The following is a 24,268-nucleotide window of genomic DNA, read 5'->3' on the forward strand; positions in this document are numbered from 1 at the left end:
TAAGTTGACTTTATTAAGCCAACAAGATGCAGAAATCAAGTAAGGGACAGGCAGAAAAATCTGTTCCTTTGAAGTCAATAAAAACCCATCTCCTTAATCCTTTTTTTATTCCAAGCAGTGGCGATTTTTCTCAACTGATTCTCTGAGAACCTTGATGTAGCTAATATGTCTTGCTTAGTTATCCTTCCTCTCCAAAGCTTTCCTAAAGGAACATCCTTTCCTCTTGACAACCATCATCTTTTATACTTGCATGGTTGTACATGTGTATATAAACATCCTCTAGTTAATTCTGATAGAGATTTAAGAAACAGGTTTTAATTATTGCACACATTTTAGAAGAATAAAAACAGCAATAGGTAGCAAGCTGAAACAAAAGACACAGAAATGATCAGTGGTAGAAAGAAGGCTAAAATCTGATACCATATGGCTTTCCTAAGCCATCTCAATTAAGCCTTCTGTCAAAGCTTTATATGACTGCTGCTCACCTGCCCGTTATGGAAAAAAATACAGGATTCCAATATAATAATTCCTTTTTCATATCCTAACCCACCAGCTAAAAGGTTATGAAGCATGTGAAATTATATATGAAAATATGTTCATGTCTGAAGCTTTCACGATTTGAGAGGAATAACATTATATCTTGGTAAAACAAAAAACATATATTGACTTTAAGATATTCAAAGTTGGGCATCCTTTAGTAATCTTCAGTTGTACACAGTATGAGAAAAAGGATTCCTTACCTAAACTAAAGAGCACCAAGAATTTCAGACACACAAACTCTCGTTGATCAAACTGTAGGGAACGAAGCTTTGCCACTAACTCCTGTGCATGACTCATGAGGCTGTTGAGGGTGGCCCCGGCTTGTGATGCTATTATGGAGTAGTCTACCTGCAACACAGAATCACAGTTTTAATGATGGTCAGAATAAGAAATAGATTTTATTTCAGATTTTTAAGAACTGTGGGTAAAATTAGATTCTAAAACAAGTTCATAATGAGGAAGACTTTCCTCGTGGAAGTACTTTGAGATACATTCTATTACTACAAAATGTATCAATTATTCTGGTAAACCTAATCATTTCAATAAGCTTTGTAGGGAACAGGTTTTGACCACCTAATTATATAGGGATCTATACTTTTTTCTGTTATGAATGTTTATTATCAAATAAGATTCAAAATCTATCTTTCATGAAGAAGTTTAAAGAAAATAAGCTGTCCAAAAAATGTCAATCCAGGACAGTGTCCTATGTGTATACAATATTATTAACCAGCACAAAAGGAAAATGAAGGCAAAGATACATTTCTATTTATATTAAATGCTACATTTTAAAGTATTTATAGTTCAAGATTGCATGCTTGTGTATGAGAAAATTTTTAATTACTCTTGTTTATTTTGCAGCTTCCTAAAAAACTGTGTGGTAAGACTACAGCATATTTTCAGATGATTATTAATACATTTCTCTCTAAAGACAGCAGTGATCTTATATATAATTCCTTGGCCCAGAAAACAAACAAACAAAAAGCTTATTTCCTTTTTCATTAAAAAAAAAAAAGCACTCTGAGGCACAGATCTAAGATTTATTCATGGGGACATAAGAAGTTCAATTTATAATAATAAGTTAAGACGTTGGAATGGCTGTCAGTGATAGTACTAGATTTTGCTGTTGCGATTACAGCATAATGGGAAAGCCCAGTTGGTACCTGACGCACCCATCCTTCTTTTACTGGAGAGTTCTCAGACAACTAGATACTCTTTTAGGTGCATTTAATATTTGCAGTAGCAGCAAATTTGTCTGGGAGGCAAGTCCTCATCTGCCACTCACCCAGAGCAGAATGTATTAAATTTTTATATTTATTGACATTTCATTACCATAATTGACTGCACTTGCTTCTCTAGTAGAAGGCACAGGGCTGCCTCCTAAGCAGGAGAACTAGTCCCTTGAGCAGTATTTGCAATTAAAAACAAGGCAGAATGGATTTTTTTTTATTGTGTAAATATGATGAGTTGAATTTTCAGCTTTAACTAGAGAATACTGGGTATACAGAAACCTTTTTCAAGAGTGAGAAAAATTATGAGTCAGTGGAAAGATGACCCCCAAAGGTGTCAATCAGTTTATATAGAGTCAACTATGCATGAAAAAGCCACAGTTAATGTGTGTTCTAGGAAAGCTCTTGCATCAAGCACAGTGCTGTCCTACCTGCTTTGTCCATGTGCTGGTGTCTGTCCACTAAATTTAAACATCAAGCATTCTAACAGCGCCTTGGTTTCTGTCTCAGAATGTGTGAAAGAAAGGGTTAGTACACAGGCAACTTGAACGCTGAGCTGGAAGTAGAGAGGGCAAGCGGTTCAAGTCTGAGGAGCACATTATGATTTTATCAGCACACAAGGTGATTTACTTTCATTTCCCCAGTTCTCTTACAGGTGAACTTTCTACTCGAAGGAAGTTCTTCTTACATAAAAACTGGGCTTGAATTCTAAATTCTTTAAAAACTGTCCATGGTATAACTACTCCAGAGAATAATAATATAAATTCTACAGAAACAAATGGGAGAGATGCATGAATGATAGCCAGGGCCCTGTGGGGTGGCAGCGTTGGAAGCAGCCGGGGGCAAGATGGGAGCTCCAGACCAACTCTGCCTTTTAGCAACAATGAGCCTTGAGCAAGTGATGTAAAGTCTCCATCCCTTAGTTTCCTTGTCTCTAAATGAGGCAGTCAAGTTAGATAATAAGGTGCCCCCCTTTTCTGTGACCATTAAGAAATGGTCCTAGCTGGGACAAAAATACCAATTTAAGTTTGGGATCGTTTGTTGAATGCAGTGCTACTGTAACAATTTGTACAGTGTACATTTTAATAAAAAATCGTTAGTTAAGCCTTAAACTAAATCTGAAAGACCATACTAAAATAAAACACAAATATATTGGTATTGACTTTTATTATTAAGACAGGGTCAATTAAATTTCGCTGTGTGTCTTCCAACAGATAAGCAATAAATTCAAATACTAGAACTTCATACTTGAAAGTGTAGTACATTATAACTGAAAGTATCCAAATAATGGTTTTTTAATTATTAACATATGGTTAATTAAATTTTGATATGTGTATAGTTCTAACAGGCATGTAATGTTAAGTTCAAATACTAGGACTTCATACTTGAAAGTGTAGTATGTTACAACTGAAAGGAATCTAAATTGTTTCATAGGATTATATATTTAGTGAGAGCCCTTTAGTGAGATGGAGGACTTCAGGAAATCAATTGGCATACCAACAACTTTATGGCTATACATTTATTTACATGCTAATTTGAAAGCTCAAACATGCTTATTAAATGGGGGCTCAGATAACATTTCATTCAAGGATAATTTATCAAATTGCACAGCTCTGAAGGAGGATAGGTAATTTATTCCTCTAACAGTACAGAGATCTGCAACTTGCTAACATTTTATGACAAACATAATTATATTTTCATTGTTGAAAGCAGAGTTTGTGCTCATTCCAGGAGCAGCTGGCTTGTCTTTTATGTACTTAGTAAAATTAATTTATTGCTCTCTTACATGTAATCTTTGTGCCATTAAATTCAAGGAAGATTTCGAAGAAATACTTTAAGCTAATGTCCCCTTTGAATAAATTTCCCTCATCATGAAGGTAGAAACAGTTTTAGCTAAATTGCCTTGAGTTCTATTAGCTGAAATTTTGATGACTTGTATATTTTAAGATGCCTGTCATTTTAATATGATACACAATAATAGAAGATAATGAATAAGTTGCCAGTAGAACTTTCCCTGAGAAAGATGTTATAGGGGCTGTTAATTAGCCACAGTATGCAAATACTAAAACTGATCCCGCTTCAAAGTTCTCAATTGTTATTTTATATATTCATAATATATATATTGTGTGTGTATTTTGAGAGAAATGAGTTCTTGCCATAATTATAAGATGCCAAATGAGTAGCAACAGATTTGACAATGCTTAATAGTACTGGCAATCATCCTTTCCTTTCTATTATTGCAATACTATGCTTAATAGGGTTATTGCATGTACACTTACAGAGATGCCTGATTAAAAGACATAACAAAAACATAACATCTAACTGTTGGGTTAAGTAAGAAATTTGGTGTGAAACACTGACTCCTCATTTCAAGACTAGGGGCTGGTGCCCTGAGCTGTACTTTGAATGGGACTATTTCAATTACTCTAGTTCTGAGTGAACTTCAAGAGAACTCAGTTCAGCAAACACTTAGCGAGCAAACACAATGTGATGGACAATGTGCTGGACACTGGGCTTAAAAAAAAAGTTGTGCTGTTTTACCTAACTTTACCCTCTTCAAGCGCCAAGTAATATTTCCCCGGGAATCCCCCTGTTTTTAAATTCAGTATAGTCTCTCTTCTTCCCCTGCTGTAACAAATCCACCACATTATTTACAGTCTTCTGCGTTCAGTAGGAAAAAGCGAAAAGACTGGGCCATGGAGTATCTGGCCAGCAGAGCTTATTCAGCTTGTCCAACAGGGTTGCTATGAAGTAATGTGTGGATACTACATATATGTTTCAGGGTGACACAAAATTGCTGTGGGGGATCCCCTGTGTGTCAGGGCCTTGGCCCTGATGCTGTTCATCGAGTCACATTTAATATTACTATTTACTAAATCTTAAAATACTCAAATTTTTTCATTTGTTCTAGAAGTAAGCACCATGGGGCAGTTGAGTAAATAGTAAAAACCAAGCCTGGAAATTTACAATTAGTGATTTGGGAGTGCTGGATTTCTTCCAGCTGAGGCTGTAAAAGGTTACAGGGTTTAAAGTTTTGATCAGCGATTTCTGGTCACTGCTTCTCTAACCCTGGAAGGATTTTAAGCACCAGTGTCTAGTTCATCCTGCACAGGCCAGTACAGTCACACACCCTCTCTTTAGGGGCGAGGCACTTCCTTATAGAAGCTGAATCATCTGGAGAACTTTGAATGGCCCTCTGATTCCCTTGCACTTCCTCCTCTGAGCCTTCCTCACGCCTTATCTGCACCTGTGTTATGGGGTTTACCTGTAAAAGTGCACAGTGCAAAGCACCATGCAAAGATCAGTCACTACAATCATTAATTAGATGGATGAATCTTATCACCTTTGTTGTTATTGTGTGCAGAACTGTGTCTAATTATTTTCTTATTCCTCACTTCTTTGATTTCCCTTTATTTATTGGGTCTTTGGAAATATTTTTAACTAAATGAATAGAGTTATTCATCTCCTATGGGTCAGTGCCAAGCTGCCAGTAGGGGAATTTTGCATGCTTTATTGGAATAATGCCATGTTATTTTTCCCCCATAATATCAACATCATGACCTTGATACAATGCATCAGGGAAACAGACTTATTTCATTGTTGCAAAGTTCATGCTCTCCACAAATACATGGCAGTAGGTCAATATGTCTCTGGCAGATGAATTACTTTTATTTAGAAAAGTAAGAAAAACTGTCATTTAAAAAATGTTTTTTCCAAAGACTGGAAGAGAACCCAACAAAAACAGCTGGATAGGGTGATGGGATTATGGGATTATCAGCCATTTTTTCTTATTTCCATTTTGTCTTAACACCAAATAATAATTTTGTAACAATAAGTAATAATCACATTAAAACTGCTTCTAGATAATTAGATTTTTTATAATGTTATTATAATGCCACACAGAAAAGCAAAAGCAAAACAAAAATTTATTTATTTAGGTTCAATAAAAGAGAAGTGAATTTGTTTAGCTTGGAAGTTCCATAGGGGCTGTCATGCCCTGAAATTACATGTCAAGACCAAATTAACAGAAAAGCAGTATGGCATGTTGGTGAAGAGCACAAAACCTGTTCTTCCGCTTCTTAGTTATGTTCCGACTTTGAACAAACTACTTAATCTCTCTGTGCTCAGTTTCCTTATCTACAAAAGGGGAGATAATAATAGTACATTCTACATAGAGTTGTTGTAAGGATTAAATTAGTTAATATATATGGTACTTATACCAGTGCCTGAAACACATAATAATGATAGCTAACAATTTAAAGCACTTACTACATGCATAGTGTAGTAAATCTATAAATGTCAGCCTTGTGTCAGCTTAGTTTTGGTGACTTCTGATTTTCACGTCAGCACTTTATAGAACTATTTCCTGCGATTACTTCAATTCTCTGAGATGGATCCATTACAGTTCCCATTGTACAGGAAAAGACTCTGGAGCTTTAGTGGTAAAGGGACTTGCTCAGGATTACCTAGCTAGTAATTTTTGGAGTGGGGATGTAAATCCGGGTGTCTCTGCCTCTAAACTTCATTCTCCCGATCCCTCCAAGAGGCTGCTTATTTGTCTTACCCACTCACAAATAACATTTCCAACCAGGGAGCAGGCACGCTGCACTAGTCAAGAAAATAGACTCTGCCCAGAGTTCAACTGTTATGAGACTATAAACATAACAAGGAAGCAGTTCTGTTTTGTTTTTGTTTTCTTCACCTACTTCCTCATTTTCATTTTTAAAAAATACTTTATTTCCACCAGAAGATTACTTCGCTCTTGCTGATTTCCTTTCCTCGTTTTCCCTATCTTCATAAAATTAATGTCCACCAAATAATTTGCTTTTGTGTTTTTGACAACAATCTGTTCCCCCTGCCTTGTGATAATGGAAGTGTTTTAACATTCTAGGAAGATTATACTTAAACATTTCAGATGTCTTCCTTGGCCAAAGGAGAAAAAGTACCTGTCTACAGCAGTCAAAAGACAAGTCTATTATTGTAAAGCCATTGTTAGTATCCCGGCTCCCTGCTAGTAAGCTGGAGTTAAAAGAGGGTACAGATGAGATGTGGGAACGTGGCGGGGATGATCACTCTTGGCCTTAAGTCTAATTTAATTAGTTTCAGGTAAGCAATCAGGATGAGATATGATCGTTCTTCTTTAGTACAATCAGCTAATATTAATGGGTCTAATATTCTCAGCATTATACTCGGTGCTGTGGGGTTATAAAAGAAGTATGTATATGACCCTGTCTTAAAATATCTTTCTCATTCTGTTAGAAAAGTCGTGTGCTTAGGAAATGTCACCCTCTGTAGCACTCTTGCTTTCAACCCATGAAACTGCAGGAAGCCCAGAGACATACTCAAAATGTTTTGATCCAATCTCTTCCACCAAAGAAAAGTAAAAGCTTTGTCCCATAATTTCCCTAAATGTGAAAGTCCAACTATAAATAATCATTATTATGCTGTTCACTCGGATTATATGGAAAAAGTGTGGGAAGGGGTTTGACAGAAGTCTGTCTCTCTTTTAAAAATGGGGTCCTAAAAGAGTCTTGTGCGGAAAGGCACAAGGGAAAGGCTTGCTCTTCACTAGGGAGTCCCTCGTGGAGTCATAATGCAAAACACAGAGTAGCAAGAATTCATGAAACTACCTTCTATGCCTTGGCTGTTCTTGATTTTGAAAATAAGAAAGGCAAGAAAAACACCTTCTCTGTTTTAAATAGTAGTTACCTTTGCCCAGGGGCAGCATTTAGGATAAAATGAAATGTGAAATGAAGAGTATTTCTAAAAAGCAGGAGTGGAAGTGCTTGGAGAAAAAATGGCAAGAGACCTGTCTCATTTCTGAAACTCAGAAAGAAATGAAATCAAATTAATTTGCGGCCTGAGTCTTTAATTCCAAGGCAGCTCCTAGTTGTGGTCATGGGAGGTAAGGGATAGGGGAGGGGGAAAATACCCAGTGATTACACTCTGAAAATGGGTACATTTCTCCAAAGACTTGGGTCACAGGATGAAAACGCTAAACAATAATTTGAAAACACAGGAAGTCAAACCCATTGAGACTTTATTTTCTCATATTATAGAAAGCTTCTCTCATGAGAGGTGCAGAAAGTAGAGACCAGATAGCGATGGAGATGGTAGAATTGATCCAATGTACAAAAATGCTGAAATAGTGCTTGCCTTTAATTTGATTGGGAAAATGTGATTTATTAATAACACAGCAAATGGTGTGGAGACGGGCTTTCATTTTCCAATACGCACTGCTGTGGTTTCACAGCACATAAACATTTATGGCGGGACGTAAAAGATCATGGTGCCTGAGAACTGAAGTCACCACTGCTGAACAAAGCAGCAGGGCCCTGAATAGGCATGGCCCAGTGGGCTAGAGGAATCATTATGTTCCATGCACTTATTTTAATAACACATTCATTATCGAATACAGAGTAACAAACCAGAGGGATACGACAAAATCCTACAAAGTTGGAGTTAGGTCCATTAAGCAGTCTTTCTTCCCTTCAGATATCCACAAGACTCCTGTAAGTCTTTGTTCAAATGTCACCTTCTCAATAAGGCCCTTCTCAATAAGGCCAACATGGGCTATTCCTATTTAACGCTGCAATACAAGATTCCCACGTGACCAGGTGTCCTTCTCTTTTTCCCTTTTTATTCAATAGCACTTTGTCCTCTAGCATATTAGAGGTTCGTTTGCTAGGATTGCTGCTTATCGTCTACTTCCCTTTGCTACAATGCGAGTTCCATCAGGACAGGAAACTTTTTTAGTTTTGTTTACTCATATACCCCAAAGCAGTGACTGGCACATAATAGGATGCTCAGTAAATATCTGTTGAATGAATGAGCATCTATTCAGAAAGTAGTAGGACTTAGTCATTTTCTGTGTGTCTGCCTTTTCAATGACGATCGGCTCTTGAAAACTAAAAGCCCTGTCCTTTTTCACTTGCTTGCCTTTATGCCAAATACGTTGATTATATGTGATATTTGAATCAGTCTCTTTCACCTATATGATTCCAAAATGGTAAGGATTCCACAATTTATAACGTTTTAAAATAGCTAACAAACAAGGTAGGTCAATGCAGAAGCTGAAAGATAAAACTCTGGTTCTGATTCAGCAATTGTTCTGACCCTTCAAAGCAGAACCCAGCAGACTGAGAGCGACATTATGATTATGTTTGCTTTTACAAGTTTAACTGTAATCATCAGAGCAGGAACAGAGTGCACCAAGTCATCTTTTCTAAATTATTTGCAGCCAATCTCTCCTTTTCAAAGCACGAGAGCGCTTCTGACCTAGTTAAATTCCTGCCATTCTGGACATGCTTAATAAAAAGACACTTTTGTTTGTTTGTTTCTGTACTCACTTGTTGCCCAGTAACCAAGAAGATTGATCCTTCTTTTCCATGTACCACTTGTCGATAAATGTGGTCAAGAATTAAGAGTTCACTCCAGCAGTTCTGAAGCAGTTTCATTTGGTCATCGACCTGTAAAAGAAATAGAAAAAATGACACCATTATTTACTACTTTTTTGTTTTTACATAATCTTCTATATGAGAGAGCTAACTTATAAAAATAACATCTGACATTTATATCCTGTTTAATGGTTTGTAAGAGTTTTGGTGTATTTTAGATTTGATTCACAGAACATGTCTTTGAAGTCAGTAGGACTAGTTCATATTCAATTTACAGTTGAGAAAATGGGAGCTCAAGGCATGAGGTTAGTGGCATGCCTAAAGGATTCCCTTTTTCTCTCTCAATGCTGTATCCAAGTCATTTCAAAACGTATTAGAATTCTCTAAACTAAATTAATTCACTTTAACAAATTCATGTTTAAGCTGCCATCCAGTGGGACTGTGGAAGGTTGAATAATTCTGTGTGAAGGAATCTCTACTCTGACCAGTGGTCACCAAAGCACAGATGCTCAGAGCTTACATCACTGCTCCTGAAAATCATTATTTCATTTGGACAAATACTTTTTAGGTCACGTATAAATACTTAAGCAAAGAATTTATAATCAATGAGCTGCTAGGAAAAGGCACTCCATTAGAATGGTCTATCTAACATTAATAGGGCTATTAGGGTTTGCTTGTGGGAGGTATAGGCGCCTCTGACTGTCCTAAGTAGACCCCATTAGAATGACCTCAAATAGCCTGTGTTTATGTATCTAGAGGTTAATATATTGAAATGAAGATGAAATAGTAAATGGGTATTAGCAAGCTGCCAAGCTGAGAAAATTTATATAAAGAATATTAGCATGACAGCCCAGATGACTTTGGAGATAGAGGCACACTGCCATTATTAGTTATCAGTGTTAACCCAAACAGTGCTAAATCCAAACAGAGCACATACCATGTCTGGGTGCTTTATTATTTGGACAACTTTCCCACCAACTTGCTAAGCTTCAGTTTTCTTATCTGAAAAATGGGCCAAGAATAGTACCTACCTCATGGGATTGCTATGAGAATTAAAATGAAAAGTGCTGTCTTGTAATGGCATTTTGTGCATGGCAGCCATCTTGCCCTCCAGGAGACTGCATTCCTCAGTGGCAAAACCACACCTATCTCATGTACAGTCCACATATCCACGGTCCAGATGTAGAGAATGCATTTATCATTTTTATCACTACAGGTTGCTCTTTGTTCTGCAACATATATCACCAAAAACCTTGGTGTACTATCCAAATGCAGTGGCCATGTTTCGACATACACTGTGCATTTATAAAAATAACATCTGACATTTACATCTTGTTTAATGGTTTTTAAGAGTTTTTGTGTATTTTAGATTTGATTCACAGAACATGTCTTCGAAGTCAACAGAACTAGTTCATATTCAATTTACAGATGAGAAAATGGGGGCTCAAGAGGTTAGTGGCATGCCTAAAGGATTCCTTTTTTCTCTCTCAATGCTGTATCCAAGTCATTTCAAAAGGTATTAGAATTCTCTAAACTAAATTAATTTAATTCACTTTAACAAATTCATGTTTAAGCTGCCATCCAGTGGGACTGTGGATGGTTGAATAATTCTGTGTGAAGGATCTCTACTCTTAGGAAGTTGCTGCTGATACATTAGTAGTAATAAGAGCTCATGGCTGTCTATTTCCTTAAATCCATGACACAGTGAATGTGGTCAAGAGAGCACTGAAATTAGAATCCAAATAAGGATTCAAGGCACAGATTATATTTTGTAGCTGTGAGAGCTTGACCAAGTCACTTAATTCTTTAAATCTTGTTTTCTCAGCTAAAAAAAAAAAAAAAAATGCAAGGTAGGATTTATGAGGATAAAATGAGACAGTAGATTGGAAACTCGTTGTAAAGTATTAACACAATACATAAATGAAGAAACAACAGCAAACAGAAGGCCCCCAACTGGAAAACCATGTAAACTCTGTTTCAAAGGACAAAAAGCAATTGTAGAGATGGAAGCTACAATCAGGCTCAGTTATCAGGAAAAGTCATCACCAAATACATCTCCATCAGGAATATTTAAAATGAGGAAGGCAATTCTGACCAAAAGAATTTCATTCATTAAGTAAACAGATATTTTTAAGAGCCTATGATTTGGTGGGCATGAGGCCAGGTCCTGAGATATAATGGTAAATAAGGTAAATGAAGGAAGTCCCTGCCTTTGTGAAAATTACTCTCATGGGGGAGAATGCTCACCCAAACATTATGTTGTGGTTTAGTTAACAGTAGGAGTTCACGTTCTACTGGAGGAAAATCTCCAGAGTGCTGAGTAGTGTTACAAGTCAAGCCGTGGATAGTAGCTTATGTAGATCCACCTATATGTTCTCTGCAAACAGCTGACACAGGAGTCATGGCCAAATGTCCTAGCAACATACATGTCATTGCACCCAGAGCAGATTCCAGGAACTTCTCTCTCAGATGCTTGGGGTGATTTCAAAACAAAGTGCACTTTGCTCTTCGGGGTTTTATGATGTCCTCATCCTAGCAAATACACTATCGGCATATTATTGTAAATTTATCAGTCTATGGTGGCAATTTGGTTCCCCTGGGCACTTTTTTGTGTGTGATGTGAAGCTTTAGTTACTTATTTAGCACTTTTTTCAGGACTGCCCGAAATACTGCCCTTTGAGATTGTCTACCCAGAAACAATTAACATGTCTGATAATGTTGCATATAATTTCAAGATGGGAAGTGGGATATAGACTCCCCAAAGTCCATTTATGGACCCCTGAAGGGGATTCTAGTTTAAGAATCTATTTACACAGCAGTAAGATGTATTATTCCCATTTGGCAGGCAGAAAGATTAGAGAGCCAAGAGACGAACACTGCCCACTTGGAAAGAAGTGAGTTAAAATAAAGACATATTTCCTAGAGCCATCTCACTGAGGTGCCCTTCCTCTTCATTTGCATTTAGTGTTCCCCAATCCTTCATATATAACAGAAACACTTATTGTCGCAGTTTGCTGTATTAAGGTATGTTAAAATTGAAAACTGACTTTTCCTAGTCTTCTTTTCTTTTAAGATGATGAGGACACACTCCCAAATAAGGGTAAATTTCTTAAAATCTCATGCTCAGAAATAGGATGAGGTATATCATTTTCAGACTGTATTCTTGACTCTGTGCATGTGTGTGCATGTGCATGGGTGTGAGCAAAGAGAGACTGCCAAGGAAGGTGTGGGGTTCTGCTTTTCCATGTTCCCTAATAGTTCCTTACTATTGGGCTGGATATTTTCCAGCAACCCCCTTCTGCCTACTGGTGCATATGTCCAGAGGCAGTAAAGAGATGGATTAAGCTTGAAAATCTGCATATTTCCTGGTTTTTCTGTTTATTTTGCAGTTGCAGTATCTCTGGTGAACTTGGGCATGTCTATTTCCCATAATTAAGCACTTTATTTTTTTGTTTTGTGTCTTGTGCTGTCCATGTCATCACGTCTTCCTTTCCCTCTAATAGAGGAATCTCTATAATAATCTCGCTGTTATCGCAAGGTATTGTAATTGTTTATCTGGCTGGGCAGGGACAGACTCTTAAGCTGCAGCTCCTGCAACACCTACCAGTTACTTGGCATACAGGAGGCACTTAATAAATGCTTGTTAAATGAAAGAACAAATGATTGTATTACCTTCACTTTGGCAATTTTCTATTTTTCACTTGTGTGTCTCTGGTAGCTGCTAGCCCACAATATAAGCAAGCAACTCATTCATTCAGTACGTGTGGAATGAACGACAATCCTCACATGGCAGTAAACACACCACCAGCTTGCATCTGCCCGTTCCACATGCTCTCTACAGGTTTGCACTTGCAGCTGTCCTCCGTAAAGACTTCTTGACTGACTATAATTTTAACACCCCTCCTGAGCAATTGATTCCTTGTTTTAACACTCTCCAAGGAGGTTTTCCATACCAACATTCCATTTCATTATTTTCCATAATTGATTATGTGATATTTTTTATGTTATCTTGAAATTGGTGAGTGTGCAGCTTCACGGTGCTTTGGATGACAGTTTTTATGCAGCTCCGCAAATAAAAGGACAGGGTAAATGTGATGACTGACTTTTTCCTTATCTTTAGATAAGAAAGGTTGGCAATTTTGAAGATATCTTTCTTTAGAAAACAGTTATAAGTGAGGACAGGGAAAGGGGAGAAAAATAACCTACTTATTTCGAGTAAATTCTCCAGGTTTTAAAGCTTCCAATGTATCAGTTTAGGGTGGCATTTAGGGAGCCCAAGTAGGGGGCTGGCAGGGCAAAATTTCCATTATTGACTGAAACCTTTCACTAGTTGGCAACATCACCTCATATAATCCTGTCTTATCAGCTGTGATAAAAGGAAAGACTTATCTCAGAAATGCTAGTTACTCATCAGAGAAACTATTGATAATGCTATTATAGATGAGAATGTAAAGTAATACAAGCCTCATATTGTTATGAAGCACAACTTCCCACAACCCAGAATGTTAATCATTAGAAACTGCTGTTTCTCAGAACAGTGAATTTGGCAAACAATTAGAAGAAGAGAATGTGTAGCTCTTTCTCAAGCCCACATTCACCATAATGACACCTTTCTGTTGTGTCCCCATCCCCATTTGCCTTTTACACAGTCCAGCACGTGAACTATTTCCCTCTTGCTGAAGCATTCTAAAATTAACGTCAGGAATCATGGACTGCGGTTAAGCTGTAAGGAAGATGTTAGGAAAACATTTTATTGAAAGGGACAGATTGTTTAAAGTGTATGTAAGACCATTTCTCAAGTCTGATAATTAAGTTTTTATGTGCCAGGACTTGTGTTAGAAATTTGAGGGAAAACAAGAGCGAGTAAGACACAGTCCCTGCCCTCAGAAAACTCATACCCCCATGACAGGCGATAGACATATAAACCCGGTATTTTATTCCATGTGAGATTTGTTGGAACAAATATGCACAAGAAGACCAAGAGCTTTCTAACGTATTCCATTTCTTAGGCGAGACTGCCTGGAGGTTAGAGAAGCATCTCAGAGAAGGGTGTTTTTAAAGCAGGCTTTAAAGCTGTAGAATCACTTTAAAAACTTATTTTTCCTCAGTGACTTTTATAAGAATAATTCTTGGGATAAAGTATAATTTTTTAAAAAGCCAAAATGATTTGAAGACTCTTCAGATTCTTTATCTACAAAGTCCAGCTATTGTTTCATTTTTTTTCTTCCTAACAAAAAGAAAGAGGAAAAAAAAATCCCGGGAGGTGGGTCTTTATATTTCCTTTTATGAGAATGATGACATTCATAGAGATATATTCAGAAGTAGGGACAGAAAATCAAAACCAAAACAAATCAAAATCAGTTTAACAAATCTTAATGAGAACCTATTCTGGGCAAGGCCCCGGGCATATAAGAAGACATACAATTGCTTTAATCCTTTACTCTTTTTATAAAGAACACTGATTATCTGTAACCTCTATAATAAACTGCTACAAAGTCCAAGAAAAAATGATTTCACATTAACAATGATTAAACAAGCACTGAAAACAATATAGTACAAGAGAGAGAGAAAAAAAAAAACAACTAAAACTCCTCCGTCAATTGTTGCAATACCCAACAGACTTATAGCCATAAATTCTTCCCTGCTCTGAGATAGATGGAAGCCATCCCAGCGTACTTTCCAATTAGGTTGCTGTTGTTTCATAATACAAAGACCTATCTGTCAGCACTTAGCCAGGGGACTGAGGTATTCTGGCCCCTTTCTATATTTCTCCAGGGGAATAACAAAGGATTTTTCCCCCCTGAAATCTAAACTCTCTTTCAGGTGAGGGAAATAAGAGGCAGAGGGGCTCAACTGCAGGATATCTGGTCTTTTGTCTCCATTTCCACCATCCCCTTCTGGTCCAATCTCATTTTACCTCCCACCTACCAAATGTCTTCAAGAATCCAGGACCTAAATAGTCTACATGCTTTTCCTTCTTGCTCTAATCCATCATACACAGTTAGTATAAGTTATCTGAGCCATGCTATTCCTGTGCACATAACATGCAGGCATACCCAGTTCTCTTCCAAGCTCCCTAGACATCCCTTCAAAGCTCTCCACACCAGGATATTGGTGTCCCTACTGATCCTCCCAGCCTAGGGTGGCCTGAGACAGCAAGACACCTCTGACCAGGAGCAACCTGCCCTGTTTACATTGGTGTGTCATGCAAACATTATCTTCTATGTGAGCCAAGTAATGAAAAAACTGGAGAAGCTTGCCATTAAATGTCCTTTCCCATATCATCAACTTTATATCTTATTCATCCTAGTGCTTTAACAAACATCATCTATTTGTTGCTGGTATTTTGTTCATAACTTACTTTTACTACTATTCATACTAGGGAACACTTAAATAATACACTCAGGCATTATTCTAAAAGTTTTACACGTAAGAACTCATTTAATCTTCACAACAACTCAATGAAGCAGCAACTACCATGCTCCCCTTTTTACTAATGAAAAAGCTGAGGCACAGAGAGGTTAAATAACTAGCTGAACGTTACATATTTAATAAGTGCCAGAGCCAGGATTTGAAGAGTTTGTACTCTTAGCCACTAGGCATATACTGCTAACCCAACCTAGAGTATCTACCAATGTCCCGAGAAACCATCCTAAAGTTGCCTCCTTCAGGAAGTCTTCCCTGATTAGCTCCATCCCATGCTGGATCACTTTGACTCCACATTCTTGTAACCTTTTGTAACAGGTAAACATGCATTTGCTAATTTGGGCTCTGCAAAGAGTAAGGGTTCAAAACTTGGTTCAAAGTCCATGGACTTTGAAAATTAAATTGTCTACAATCATTTTTCATGGTATTAGAGGCCAGATTTTTGAAAACTCCATCCATGAACTGGATGTGAAGGCTGATATCTTTCATCTCCAGGGAAGTGGGGTCTCCTCAGTCCTGCCCAACTTCCAGGTGATGAGATGTAAAGTGAAAGAGTAGAGGAGCAGCTGGGAAATGAACACGATAGCTGTTATATAAGTTAGAGATACCTTTGAGGTTTGGAAATAAGACTGCATAGTACATGTAAATGTTAAACACCACTACTGAGGTATATATCATCACCAGGGAGTATAACATAATTTTATCCATTTTCTTTAGACTAGAATTGTAGCTACATTTTCAAAATTTGTCAAACCAAAGGACAGATTTTGGCCAGATTATACTCCTCCTCTTATCCACATTTCAGAAAGCTTCATGTTTAAATATCATTAAGTTATAAGCTAACAATAAGCTCATCGTATTTGGGGGCCAAGTAGGAATTTTCACGCAACAGTCTCGGTAGTCTTTTCTGGTTTTTAAGTTTCCATATACTGCCACATACAATTCATACGAGCTGGTTAAGGTAGGCACTAAAAGGGAATGAGACTATTTTTACTCGTGGCTTATGGAATCAATCACATTCCACTGCTCCAGAGGCGAAGCACGCACACATGTAAAGGAATGGGGGAAAAGGAGGTCTCTGCCACACGTAGAAGGTTAGCTATGTCCATATTTCCCTAAGAACTCTCTGACATGATGATTCAGTTAGCATGATGGGGTGATTCTTCCAAGAGGTTGTTATAAATTTAAAAAAAAAAAAAAAAAATAGGAATTAGCATGTTAGCCTGTTAATGAACTTCATGACTAACCCAGCCCCAGATTTTGTCAAAGACAGCTGTAAAAAGGATGGTTTGTACAAGGGCATGGTTTACCTAGAAGTCATTTGTCTCAACAGATTAGGGATATACCCCAATCGACAATAAATCTGGTGCTGGGTGCAATCAAAACTAGAATGAATCTAAGAACTGGTTCTCATCCACAAAGAAGCTATAAATGAATTGAGCAAACAAGACACAGTCATGCAAAATAATTCATGTACAAGGTAACAAATAAAGTGCTAAATTTATAAATAAAATATGTATAAATGCATGTATTTGTACATATACACACAGACTCATCTTTAAAAAGATTTGAAGCAGTTTACATGTAAGTGTAAAAAAAAAATAACGAAATAAGTGAAGAAATGGAGATAAGGGAAAAATAAAGGTAAGGAAATAAGTTTAAGCCAAAAATAGTTAAGTCCCAAGATAAGCTCCATAAGGATTGTTTCAGTTATTAGAAATGGGCCACAAATTTAGTTCCTTGTAGCCAGAGCACCATTACTAATGTGATTTGTAGTATACACGAGATAAAATCAAAACAGTTACTTGCAAAACAGCATCTCCTAGAACTGGACTCCTGAGAAAAATTTCTCTGTGGGTTTTCAAAGGAAAATTCTGGATGATGCAGTAAATTAGGCTCTAACAACATCCTCACAGAAGATACAGTATTTAATAGCGAGCTTTCTTTTTAATGCCCTCAGTGCACGCTGTTGGCAGTGTTAAGAGGGGGGAGATAATTTGGTCCAAGAGCATAGTTTTCTGATGGTTTGTTTTATTCCAAAGACAAATTGAGACAATCCAGAAATGGAGAGAATGCATACATTTTAGGCCCCTTCATTAATAGCAGCATTCAGGACCACTGTAAAGGAAATATATGGACTTTTTGGAACTTAAGAGTCCCGGGTTCTTATCCTGCAGTCTTGCTCCCCATGTAACTTTGGACAAATAACTTACATCCATTAAACATCAGCTGCTCTCAGTCATTGTTTTCTGTACATAAAATGCATGTAAATGTGCCTAGCCCTAGTAATGCTATTATTATCTTCAATACCAGATATGCCACTAATGATAGTAAACCGAAATCTAAATAAATCTAAATAAATGAAAGAAGGCAAAATATGAGAAGGACTTAAATGGAGGACAAAGGATATAAATTCAAGTGAGGAGAAAAGTTGACATATGAGAAAAGGTGTATTTTAAGATAGACAAATGTGAAATATTTTCCAGCGATTTCTCTTGCAGGGTTATTGTTTCATTATGGGACCATTACCTGTTTCCTGTTCTCTAATTTAGAAATCGCCTATGTGTAGTCAAAGCAATGTCCTCACATGTCAGACTTGGCAGATTTTACTCAAACCATGAAGATAAAATTCTTTAAGCATAGTATATTTTCTTTGGGTTTGCTTGAAATTTCAAGAAGGCATTTGTGGTAAACATAGTATGATCTCACTAATATGCACTAATTGTAATGGGCAAACTCATGGAGTTAATATCTAGAATATAAGTTACAAGGAGATAGAATAAGGGTAGATAATGGGGAGCTGATGCTTAATTTGTGCAGAATTTTTAACAAAGTGGATTATAAATGTTGGGAATTTAGCACATTATTGTGAGTGTAATGAACAGCACTAAATTGTGTGGGTGACTGTGGTTCAAAGGGGAAATTCAGGGTTGGGTATGTCTCTAGAAGGAAAGCTAGAGGGTGAAACAAGGGACTGTATAACATAGTAAACCCTGTTGTGGACAATAAATATGGTTAATAGTACAAATATAAGAATATTCTTCATAAACTAGAATAAGTGTATGTCACTATCACAAGGCATTAATAATAACTATGGACTACTATTAATAGTAACAGTTAACAGTAATATTTCAATATTCTCTCATCAGTTGTAACAAAGGTACTGCACCAAGCCTAAGTATCAATAATGGCGGGGATGGGAGTGAGAGGTGTATAAGGAGACAGGATTTTTCTTTTGGTGCAATGAAAATGTTCTAAAATTGAATGTGGTGATGAATGCACAACTTTGTGATTATACTGAAAGCCACTGATTGCACCCATTGGATGGACTGTATGTGCGTGAATAAATTGTTTAAGAAAAAAAGAAACAAGAAGGCATTTGTATGAATATGATTGTTATTTTGGTAATAGCATAATGGGGTTATGTTTGAAATTGTCATTTTCCAGAACATGCCTTATTAAGGCAACAAAGCCCCCAGCCACAGTAGAATTCCAGGAATGCAGAAAGTCCATGTGGACATCAGTGATTAAGGAATGCATTAAGGAAGGTTTTGGCTGCCCTACACCTTATGAAATAGACACAGAATTGAGGTCCTTGGGATAACAGGGTGGAGAGGAAAGGGAGATGGTGGGGACATTCTACTGTGCATGCTCTGTCACTCCCTTAAAAGTCCCAATGCAACTTCTTCCCTCGTAGACTAAATTTCAGAGCCAGAAATACAAAGTTTTGGAGACCAAAATGTCCTTGGGTCCTTTTTGGCTGGCTGCTTCAATCAGGCAGTTGGCCAAAGAAAGGAGGAAAGAACCCAAGTGGCCTAAATATTAGTCACCTAAAATACAACAGAAATTAGGGCAGAGGCAAAGGAGAGGTCCCTGGGGACCACTGAGTGATGGGAATTCTCTGGATACGTGGACTCCTGGGAGAATTCCTCTACCCGGTTACTCGCTGGCATGCAGAGGGACAGACTCGTCCCTTCAGGTAATTTAAATTGCCTCTTAAGGTCACGGTGCTAAGTGTACCCTCAGTCTATGCCTTTAGAGATACCTAGAAATGGACTCCTAGAAAGTGAGGGCAATTGAGGATACAGCTACAGGAGTCAAAAAGTTTGGCCACAAAGTGCAGAAAGCAAATCATCTTTGCTTCTGCAAAAAGTTTCTTGACGGTGTATACTGGGAAATAGTCATTCCAGTGCCCTAAACATAGCATGTTAACAACACTACCAGGTCCTATTTAATTTCCTGCCTCCTGCACTGTGAGCAGCAGCAGACCCTCTCCTTACTCAGATAGAGGGCCCCCCAATGCTATTGCATCCTGAAACCACACCCTGGTCTGAGCTCACAGTAGGCACTTGCTTAATTTGTGTTTGCCTGATTGGTGCCTTGGTGCCGAGAGGAACTAGGAACCACCTTCGTTTCAACCACTTCATTTTACAGAGGAGGAAGCACCGTCTAGGTGTACTTTGATTTATATACGGTTACTTAGGTCACAGAAACAGGATGGGAATTCAGGTGTCCTCCTTTCACTCTGCATTTTTCATATAGGAATTAAAAAAGCAATCTTCTTATTTCTTACCTAGAAGAATTTTTTTCTTTTTAATATTATGTCTGAGAGGACTCAAAGGAGAACTGAGCCATTCACACTACCCCTGGTTGCCCGTGCCCCTCCCACAAATGCTTGTAGCTTGGTAGGGTGGAGCACAGGACCCTCCACCCCCCCTTAAAGGCCCTAACTCCAAGAATGAAGGACACTACCTGGAAAAATCATTTCCCAATTTTGTGTGCCACAAATTTTGACCAGTGCCACTTTTCAATTCCCCAGTTCTGGGCAGTTAAAGGGGGAAACCATCCTACACAAGCTACAATGTAATAATTTTGGAATGAAAACTACAAAAGCCACATTTTTAGAACCACCACACCTAGTGCTTGAGGACACTTTGTCTTACAGCCTGCACAGAAAACATGCAGCCTATGACTCCCCCACCCCCACCCCTCACATATTCCCCTCCTAAGACATGAGGCCAGGACTCTGGACGTCATCTCAGGTCAATTCCTGCATGCCCTCCATATTTCTAGCCTGCTTTTTCTTAATTCACTCTTAGTAAACTATACAACAACTGGGGTTATATCTGAATACAATGATGAAAGATAAACCATAAATTACTATCTGTGATAATTTATGCTTTGCACAGTTATCCTGATACAAATCCCTGAAAAGGTGGCTGAGAAGTGAACTGCAAGGTATTGAATTCCATTTTTCCAATTATTTCCTTCAAAAAATGGGAGTAAGTACCCTTTGTACTGAAGAAACACTTCTGTAATGGAGGCAGATATGGGGATGGGGTGAAACATCCTTAAGAAAGAAGAGAGGGGTAAGAGGACTGTTCCTCTCCATTGCCTCTAGGTTTCACACGACAGAAGCAATATGCAATTTAATGGTTAATTTTATGTTTCTGTTTGGGTCACAGAAAATGGGTATAATACTTGTTGGAAGAAACTGTTTACATATTCCAAATGTAGCAGCTGCTCTTTTGAGGGAAAATACATTTCAAAGAAAGAGAAACAGTGGTGTGGTTCTGTGTTTCTAAAGGTATCCTCATTGCTTTTTATGCATATACTTGCTTATATGCACTGTTTTTACTTGCTCACTATAACCTTGACTGCTTAATGACACGCTGGTCTAGAGAGTGAGTTGGTTCACTATTTTGTTAGAGTGGCTGATTGATTCATGTCAAGCACGAAAGCAATTGAACCAATTCATTAAGTCGATTAATTTTTTAATTGAACTGATCTACTGTTTCCAGACTGTGTAGGCTACATACAGATCTCAAGGAGGGTTATTATGACACATTAACCATATAACAGTTTGGTTTTCAGGCAGCTCATCATACAGCTAATACCCTATTGTATTTGAGTGTTAAGAAAGCAGCATATGGTGTGGTTAGGGTTCCCAAAATTGGAGATAACCATTTGGTAGAAACAAAAATGCACCCAAATGAGCATACTTTAAAAAAAAAATTAATCTGTCTCATGTCCCTGTCTTAATAATGTTGGCCAATACACACAAGTTGAAAACATATGTTTCTAGGTCCAACATGCAGTACTTTCCCTATTAGTTCTTTGGGACCACTTAGGACTCTGCCCCCCCAAAATAATTTTAAAACCTTTTCTTATGAAGATACAGGATTTTTCTTTAGAAGATATCAAATAACAATAACCCTCTCATAGGATAGAGTATCTAACAATCTTCTAGCAGTACAGGATCAGTGCCTGACCTGTAGTAGATGCTCAAGGTCAGCTGAGTTTGTGCAGCCCCGTTCCATACTAGTTCTCCCCATGTCCCAGTCCACTTTAAACCACCTGCTCAGTTCTCACTAGCAGCTGAAACACAGCAGATCAGACTGAGGACCCTGGGGTCTCATTATTATTTCAAGTGCACAAAAGTGCTTGGATAGAGCCTGGCTGATGGGTAAACTACATCCTTTTCCTTATTGTGACCATCTGCCTTCACAAAGATGGGGGATATAAAAGGCACATCCTAAAATGCAGAAACTTATGAAGATGGCCAGTCTACATTTTATATTTAATACACTCCTTTATGCTGTTCCCTAATTATGAGGGCTCTAGAAGAACACTACTCTTTTCACAAAGTACTTTTGGCAACCAGTAAATCTAACTCTTAATCCATCTAGCACCAGTGTTTCTGCAATTAGATGGTCATGTGTATACAGGAATGGCAGCTGGTTCTGACACAAAGGAACACAGGGGTTACTCCTGAGTCCTAAAGATCATATTGAGCAGATATCATTTAATTAAGAAATGAATTATGATTTGGTAAAAACAATGCTACACTTTAAAGCAAGTCATCTACCTATATTCAGATAAATGTAACCCCTACTTTGAGCACATATGATTTATAAAAATTACAAAAGGAAAACAACTCTACCCATAGTAGAAAAGCCACCTTATTTCTTTAAAAGCCCCCCCTTGTTTTTTCTGAGTAACTGATAAACAAATAAAAGATCTTAATTCCTTTTACTCTGGCACTGGGAATCAAAAGGACCACCTAAATGAGGAAGTAAAAACGTCCATCTCATACCACAGGTAGCATCCCTGATAGTACCCTCAGAATCAGAAAGCTATCCATCTCCATTCACACGTGAGCTAATCAGTTCAAGGAAGGAAGCACCAATGAGCTATCAGATCAATAAGGTGAAGTATGGAGATTGATCTCATCCCAGAGTGAGTACATTAACGAGCTCTTCTGTGTGACCTTTACCCAGTGGTACAAATTAGACTATACCACAAACCATATTCTTGAATAGGGCCTGAAGTCCTAGCTTGCTTTTAATAAAGCACACTGCAGGCAGACCTCAAATATGACTAACCAAAAAAAAAAAAAATAAATACTGCATATCTTTCTTTGTAGACTAGGAGGATTTTAAGAATTAGTACACTATGTATGAAATTTATGGACAAGATACCATAAGTTAAAATAAAGCATGATTTTTCCTGCAGGTGCTGGATGGCTGGATGTATTTCTAACAAGAAGTCCCATTATGGATTAAATTTTGTCCCCTCCCAAAGATATGTTGAAGTTCTAACCCCAATGTCTCAGAATGTGACCTTATTTGGAAGTAGGGCCATTGCAGGTAGATTTAGGGTGAGGTCACATTGGAGTTGGGTGTGCTCTTAATCCAACATTACTGCTCTCCTTTAAGGAGAAGAGACCTAGAGAGACACACATGGGGAGAAGGCCATGTGAAGATGGAGGCGGAGGCTGGAGCTAAGCAACTACAAGTATGGAATGCTAAGGCTTGTTAGCCACCACCAGAAGCTTGGAGGAGGCAAGGAAGGATTCTTCCCTAGAGCCATCAGAGAGAGAAAGTGGCCCTGCTGACACCTTGATCTCAGAATTCTGTCGTCCAGAACTGAGAATGAATGTCTATTGTTTTAAGCCACCAAGTTTGTGGTAATTTGTAATGGCAGCCCTAGGAGATGAACACATCCTACTAATGGCTTTACTTAATTCTCTTTTTAGAATTCAGGAAGATACAACTGTGCTCCAGACTGGGCTTCTCAAACTTGTACTTGCCTACAGTGCACCTTGGGATCTTGTTAAAATGCAGATTCTGATTGAGTAGGTCTAGGGCCTCAGACACTGCATGTCTAGCAAGATACTGGGTGAGGCCAGTGCTGTCGGGGTCACAATCTGAGTATCAAAGCTCTAGAAATTCCAGACACGCTGTCTCATATACATACTCACACACAAACCCTTTAGGCATGGAAATATGGAATGGGAACAATACTCTGTGGTGGCAAAGAGTAGGAACTTTGGAATCAGGATGCAAATCCAAGCTCCACCAATTGTCATCAACTCAGTGTTTGTTAGTTTGTTCTGGCTTATTCAAATTCCAATTTCTATTGGCTCTCCCCCCTCTCATTTTGTTGTGAGGGCAAACTGAGTTCAAGTATACATAGAAATTAGGACAGGGCCTGGTCTCAACAAATCATAGCCATTATTAGAGTATATCACTGTTCTTCTATAAAAGTCAGAACTAGTTCCTAACCTTTGGCAAAATCAAGTATTACAAAGCAAATAAGAGTTCAATATAAATTGACACTCAAAGCAATAACTCCAGGGTTTTTGGTTTTTTTTGTTGTTGTTGTTTTTTTTTTTTT

The 24,268-nt window shown here is 37.8% G+C and overlaps 1 protein-coding gene across 3 annotated transcripts in view; it reads right to left on the reverse strand.

Annotated features, from left to right (window-relative positions):
• Positions 1 to 24,268, reverse strand: part of NR5A2 (nuclear receptor subfamily 5 group A member 2) — a 149,575-nt gene that overhangs the window by 71,198 nt on the left and 54,109 nt on the right. For all 3 annotated transcript variants that reach the window (XM_037825090.1, XM_037825088.1, XM_037825089.1), the window contains 2 exons: positions 9,116 to 9,235; positions 741 to 888 (listed from right to left, as the gene is read on the reverse strand). In XM_037825090.1, coding sequence (XP_037681018.1) covers positions 741 to 888; positions 9,116 to 9,235 — 268 coding nt within the window. The remainder of the gene's footprint in view (positions 1 to 740; positions 889 to 9,115; positions 9,236 to 24,268) is intronic.

The sequence above is a fragment of the Choloepus didactylus genome, chromosome 2, assembly GCF_015220235.1.
Source record: "Choloepus didactylus isolate mChoDid1 chromosome 2, mChoDid1.pri, whole genome shotgun sequence".
NCBI lineage: Eukaryota > Metazoa > Chordata > Mammalia > Pilosa > Megalonychidae > Choloepus > Choloepus didactylus.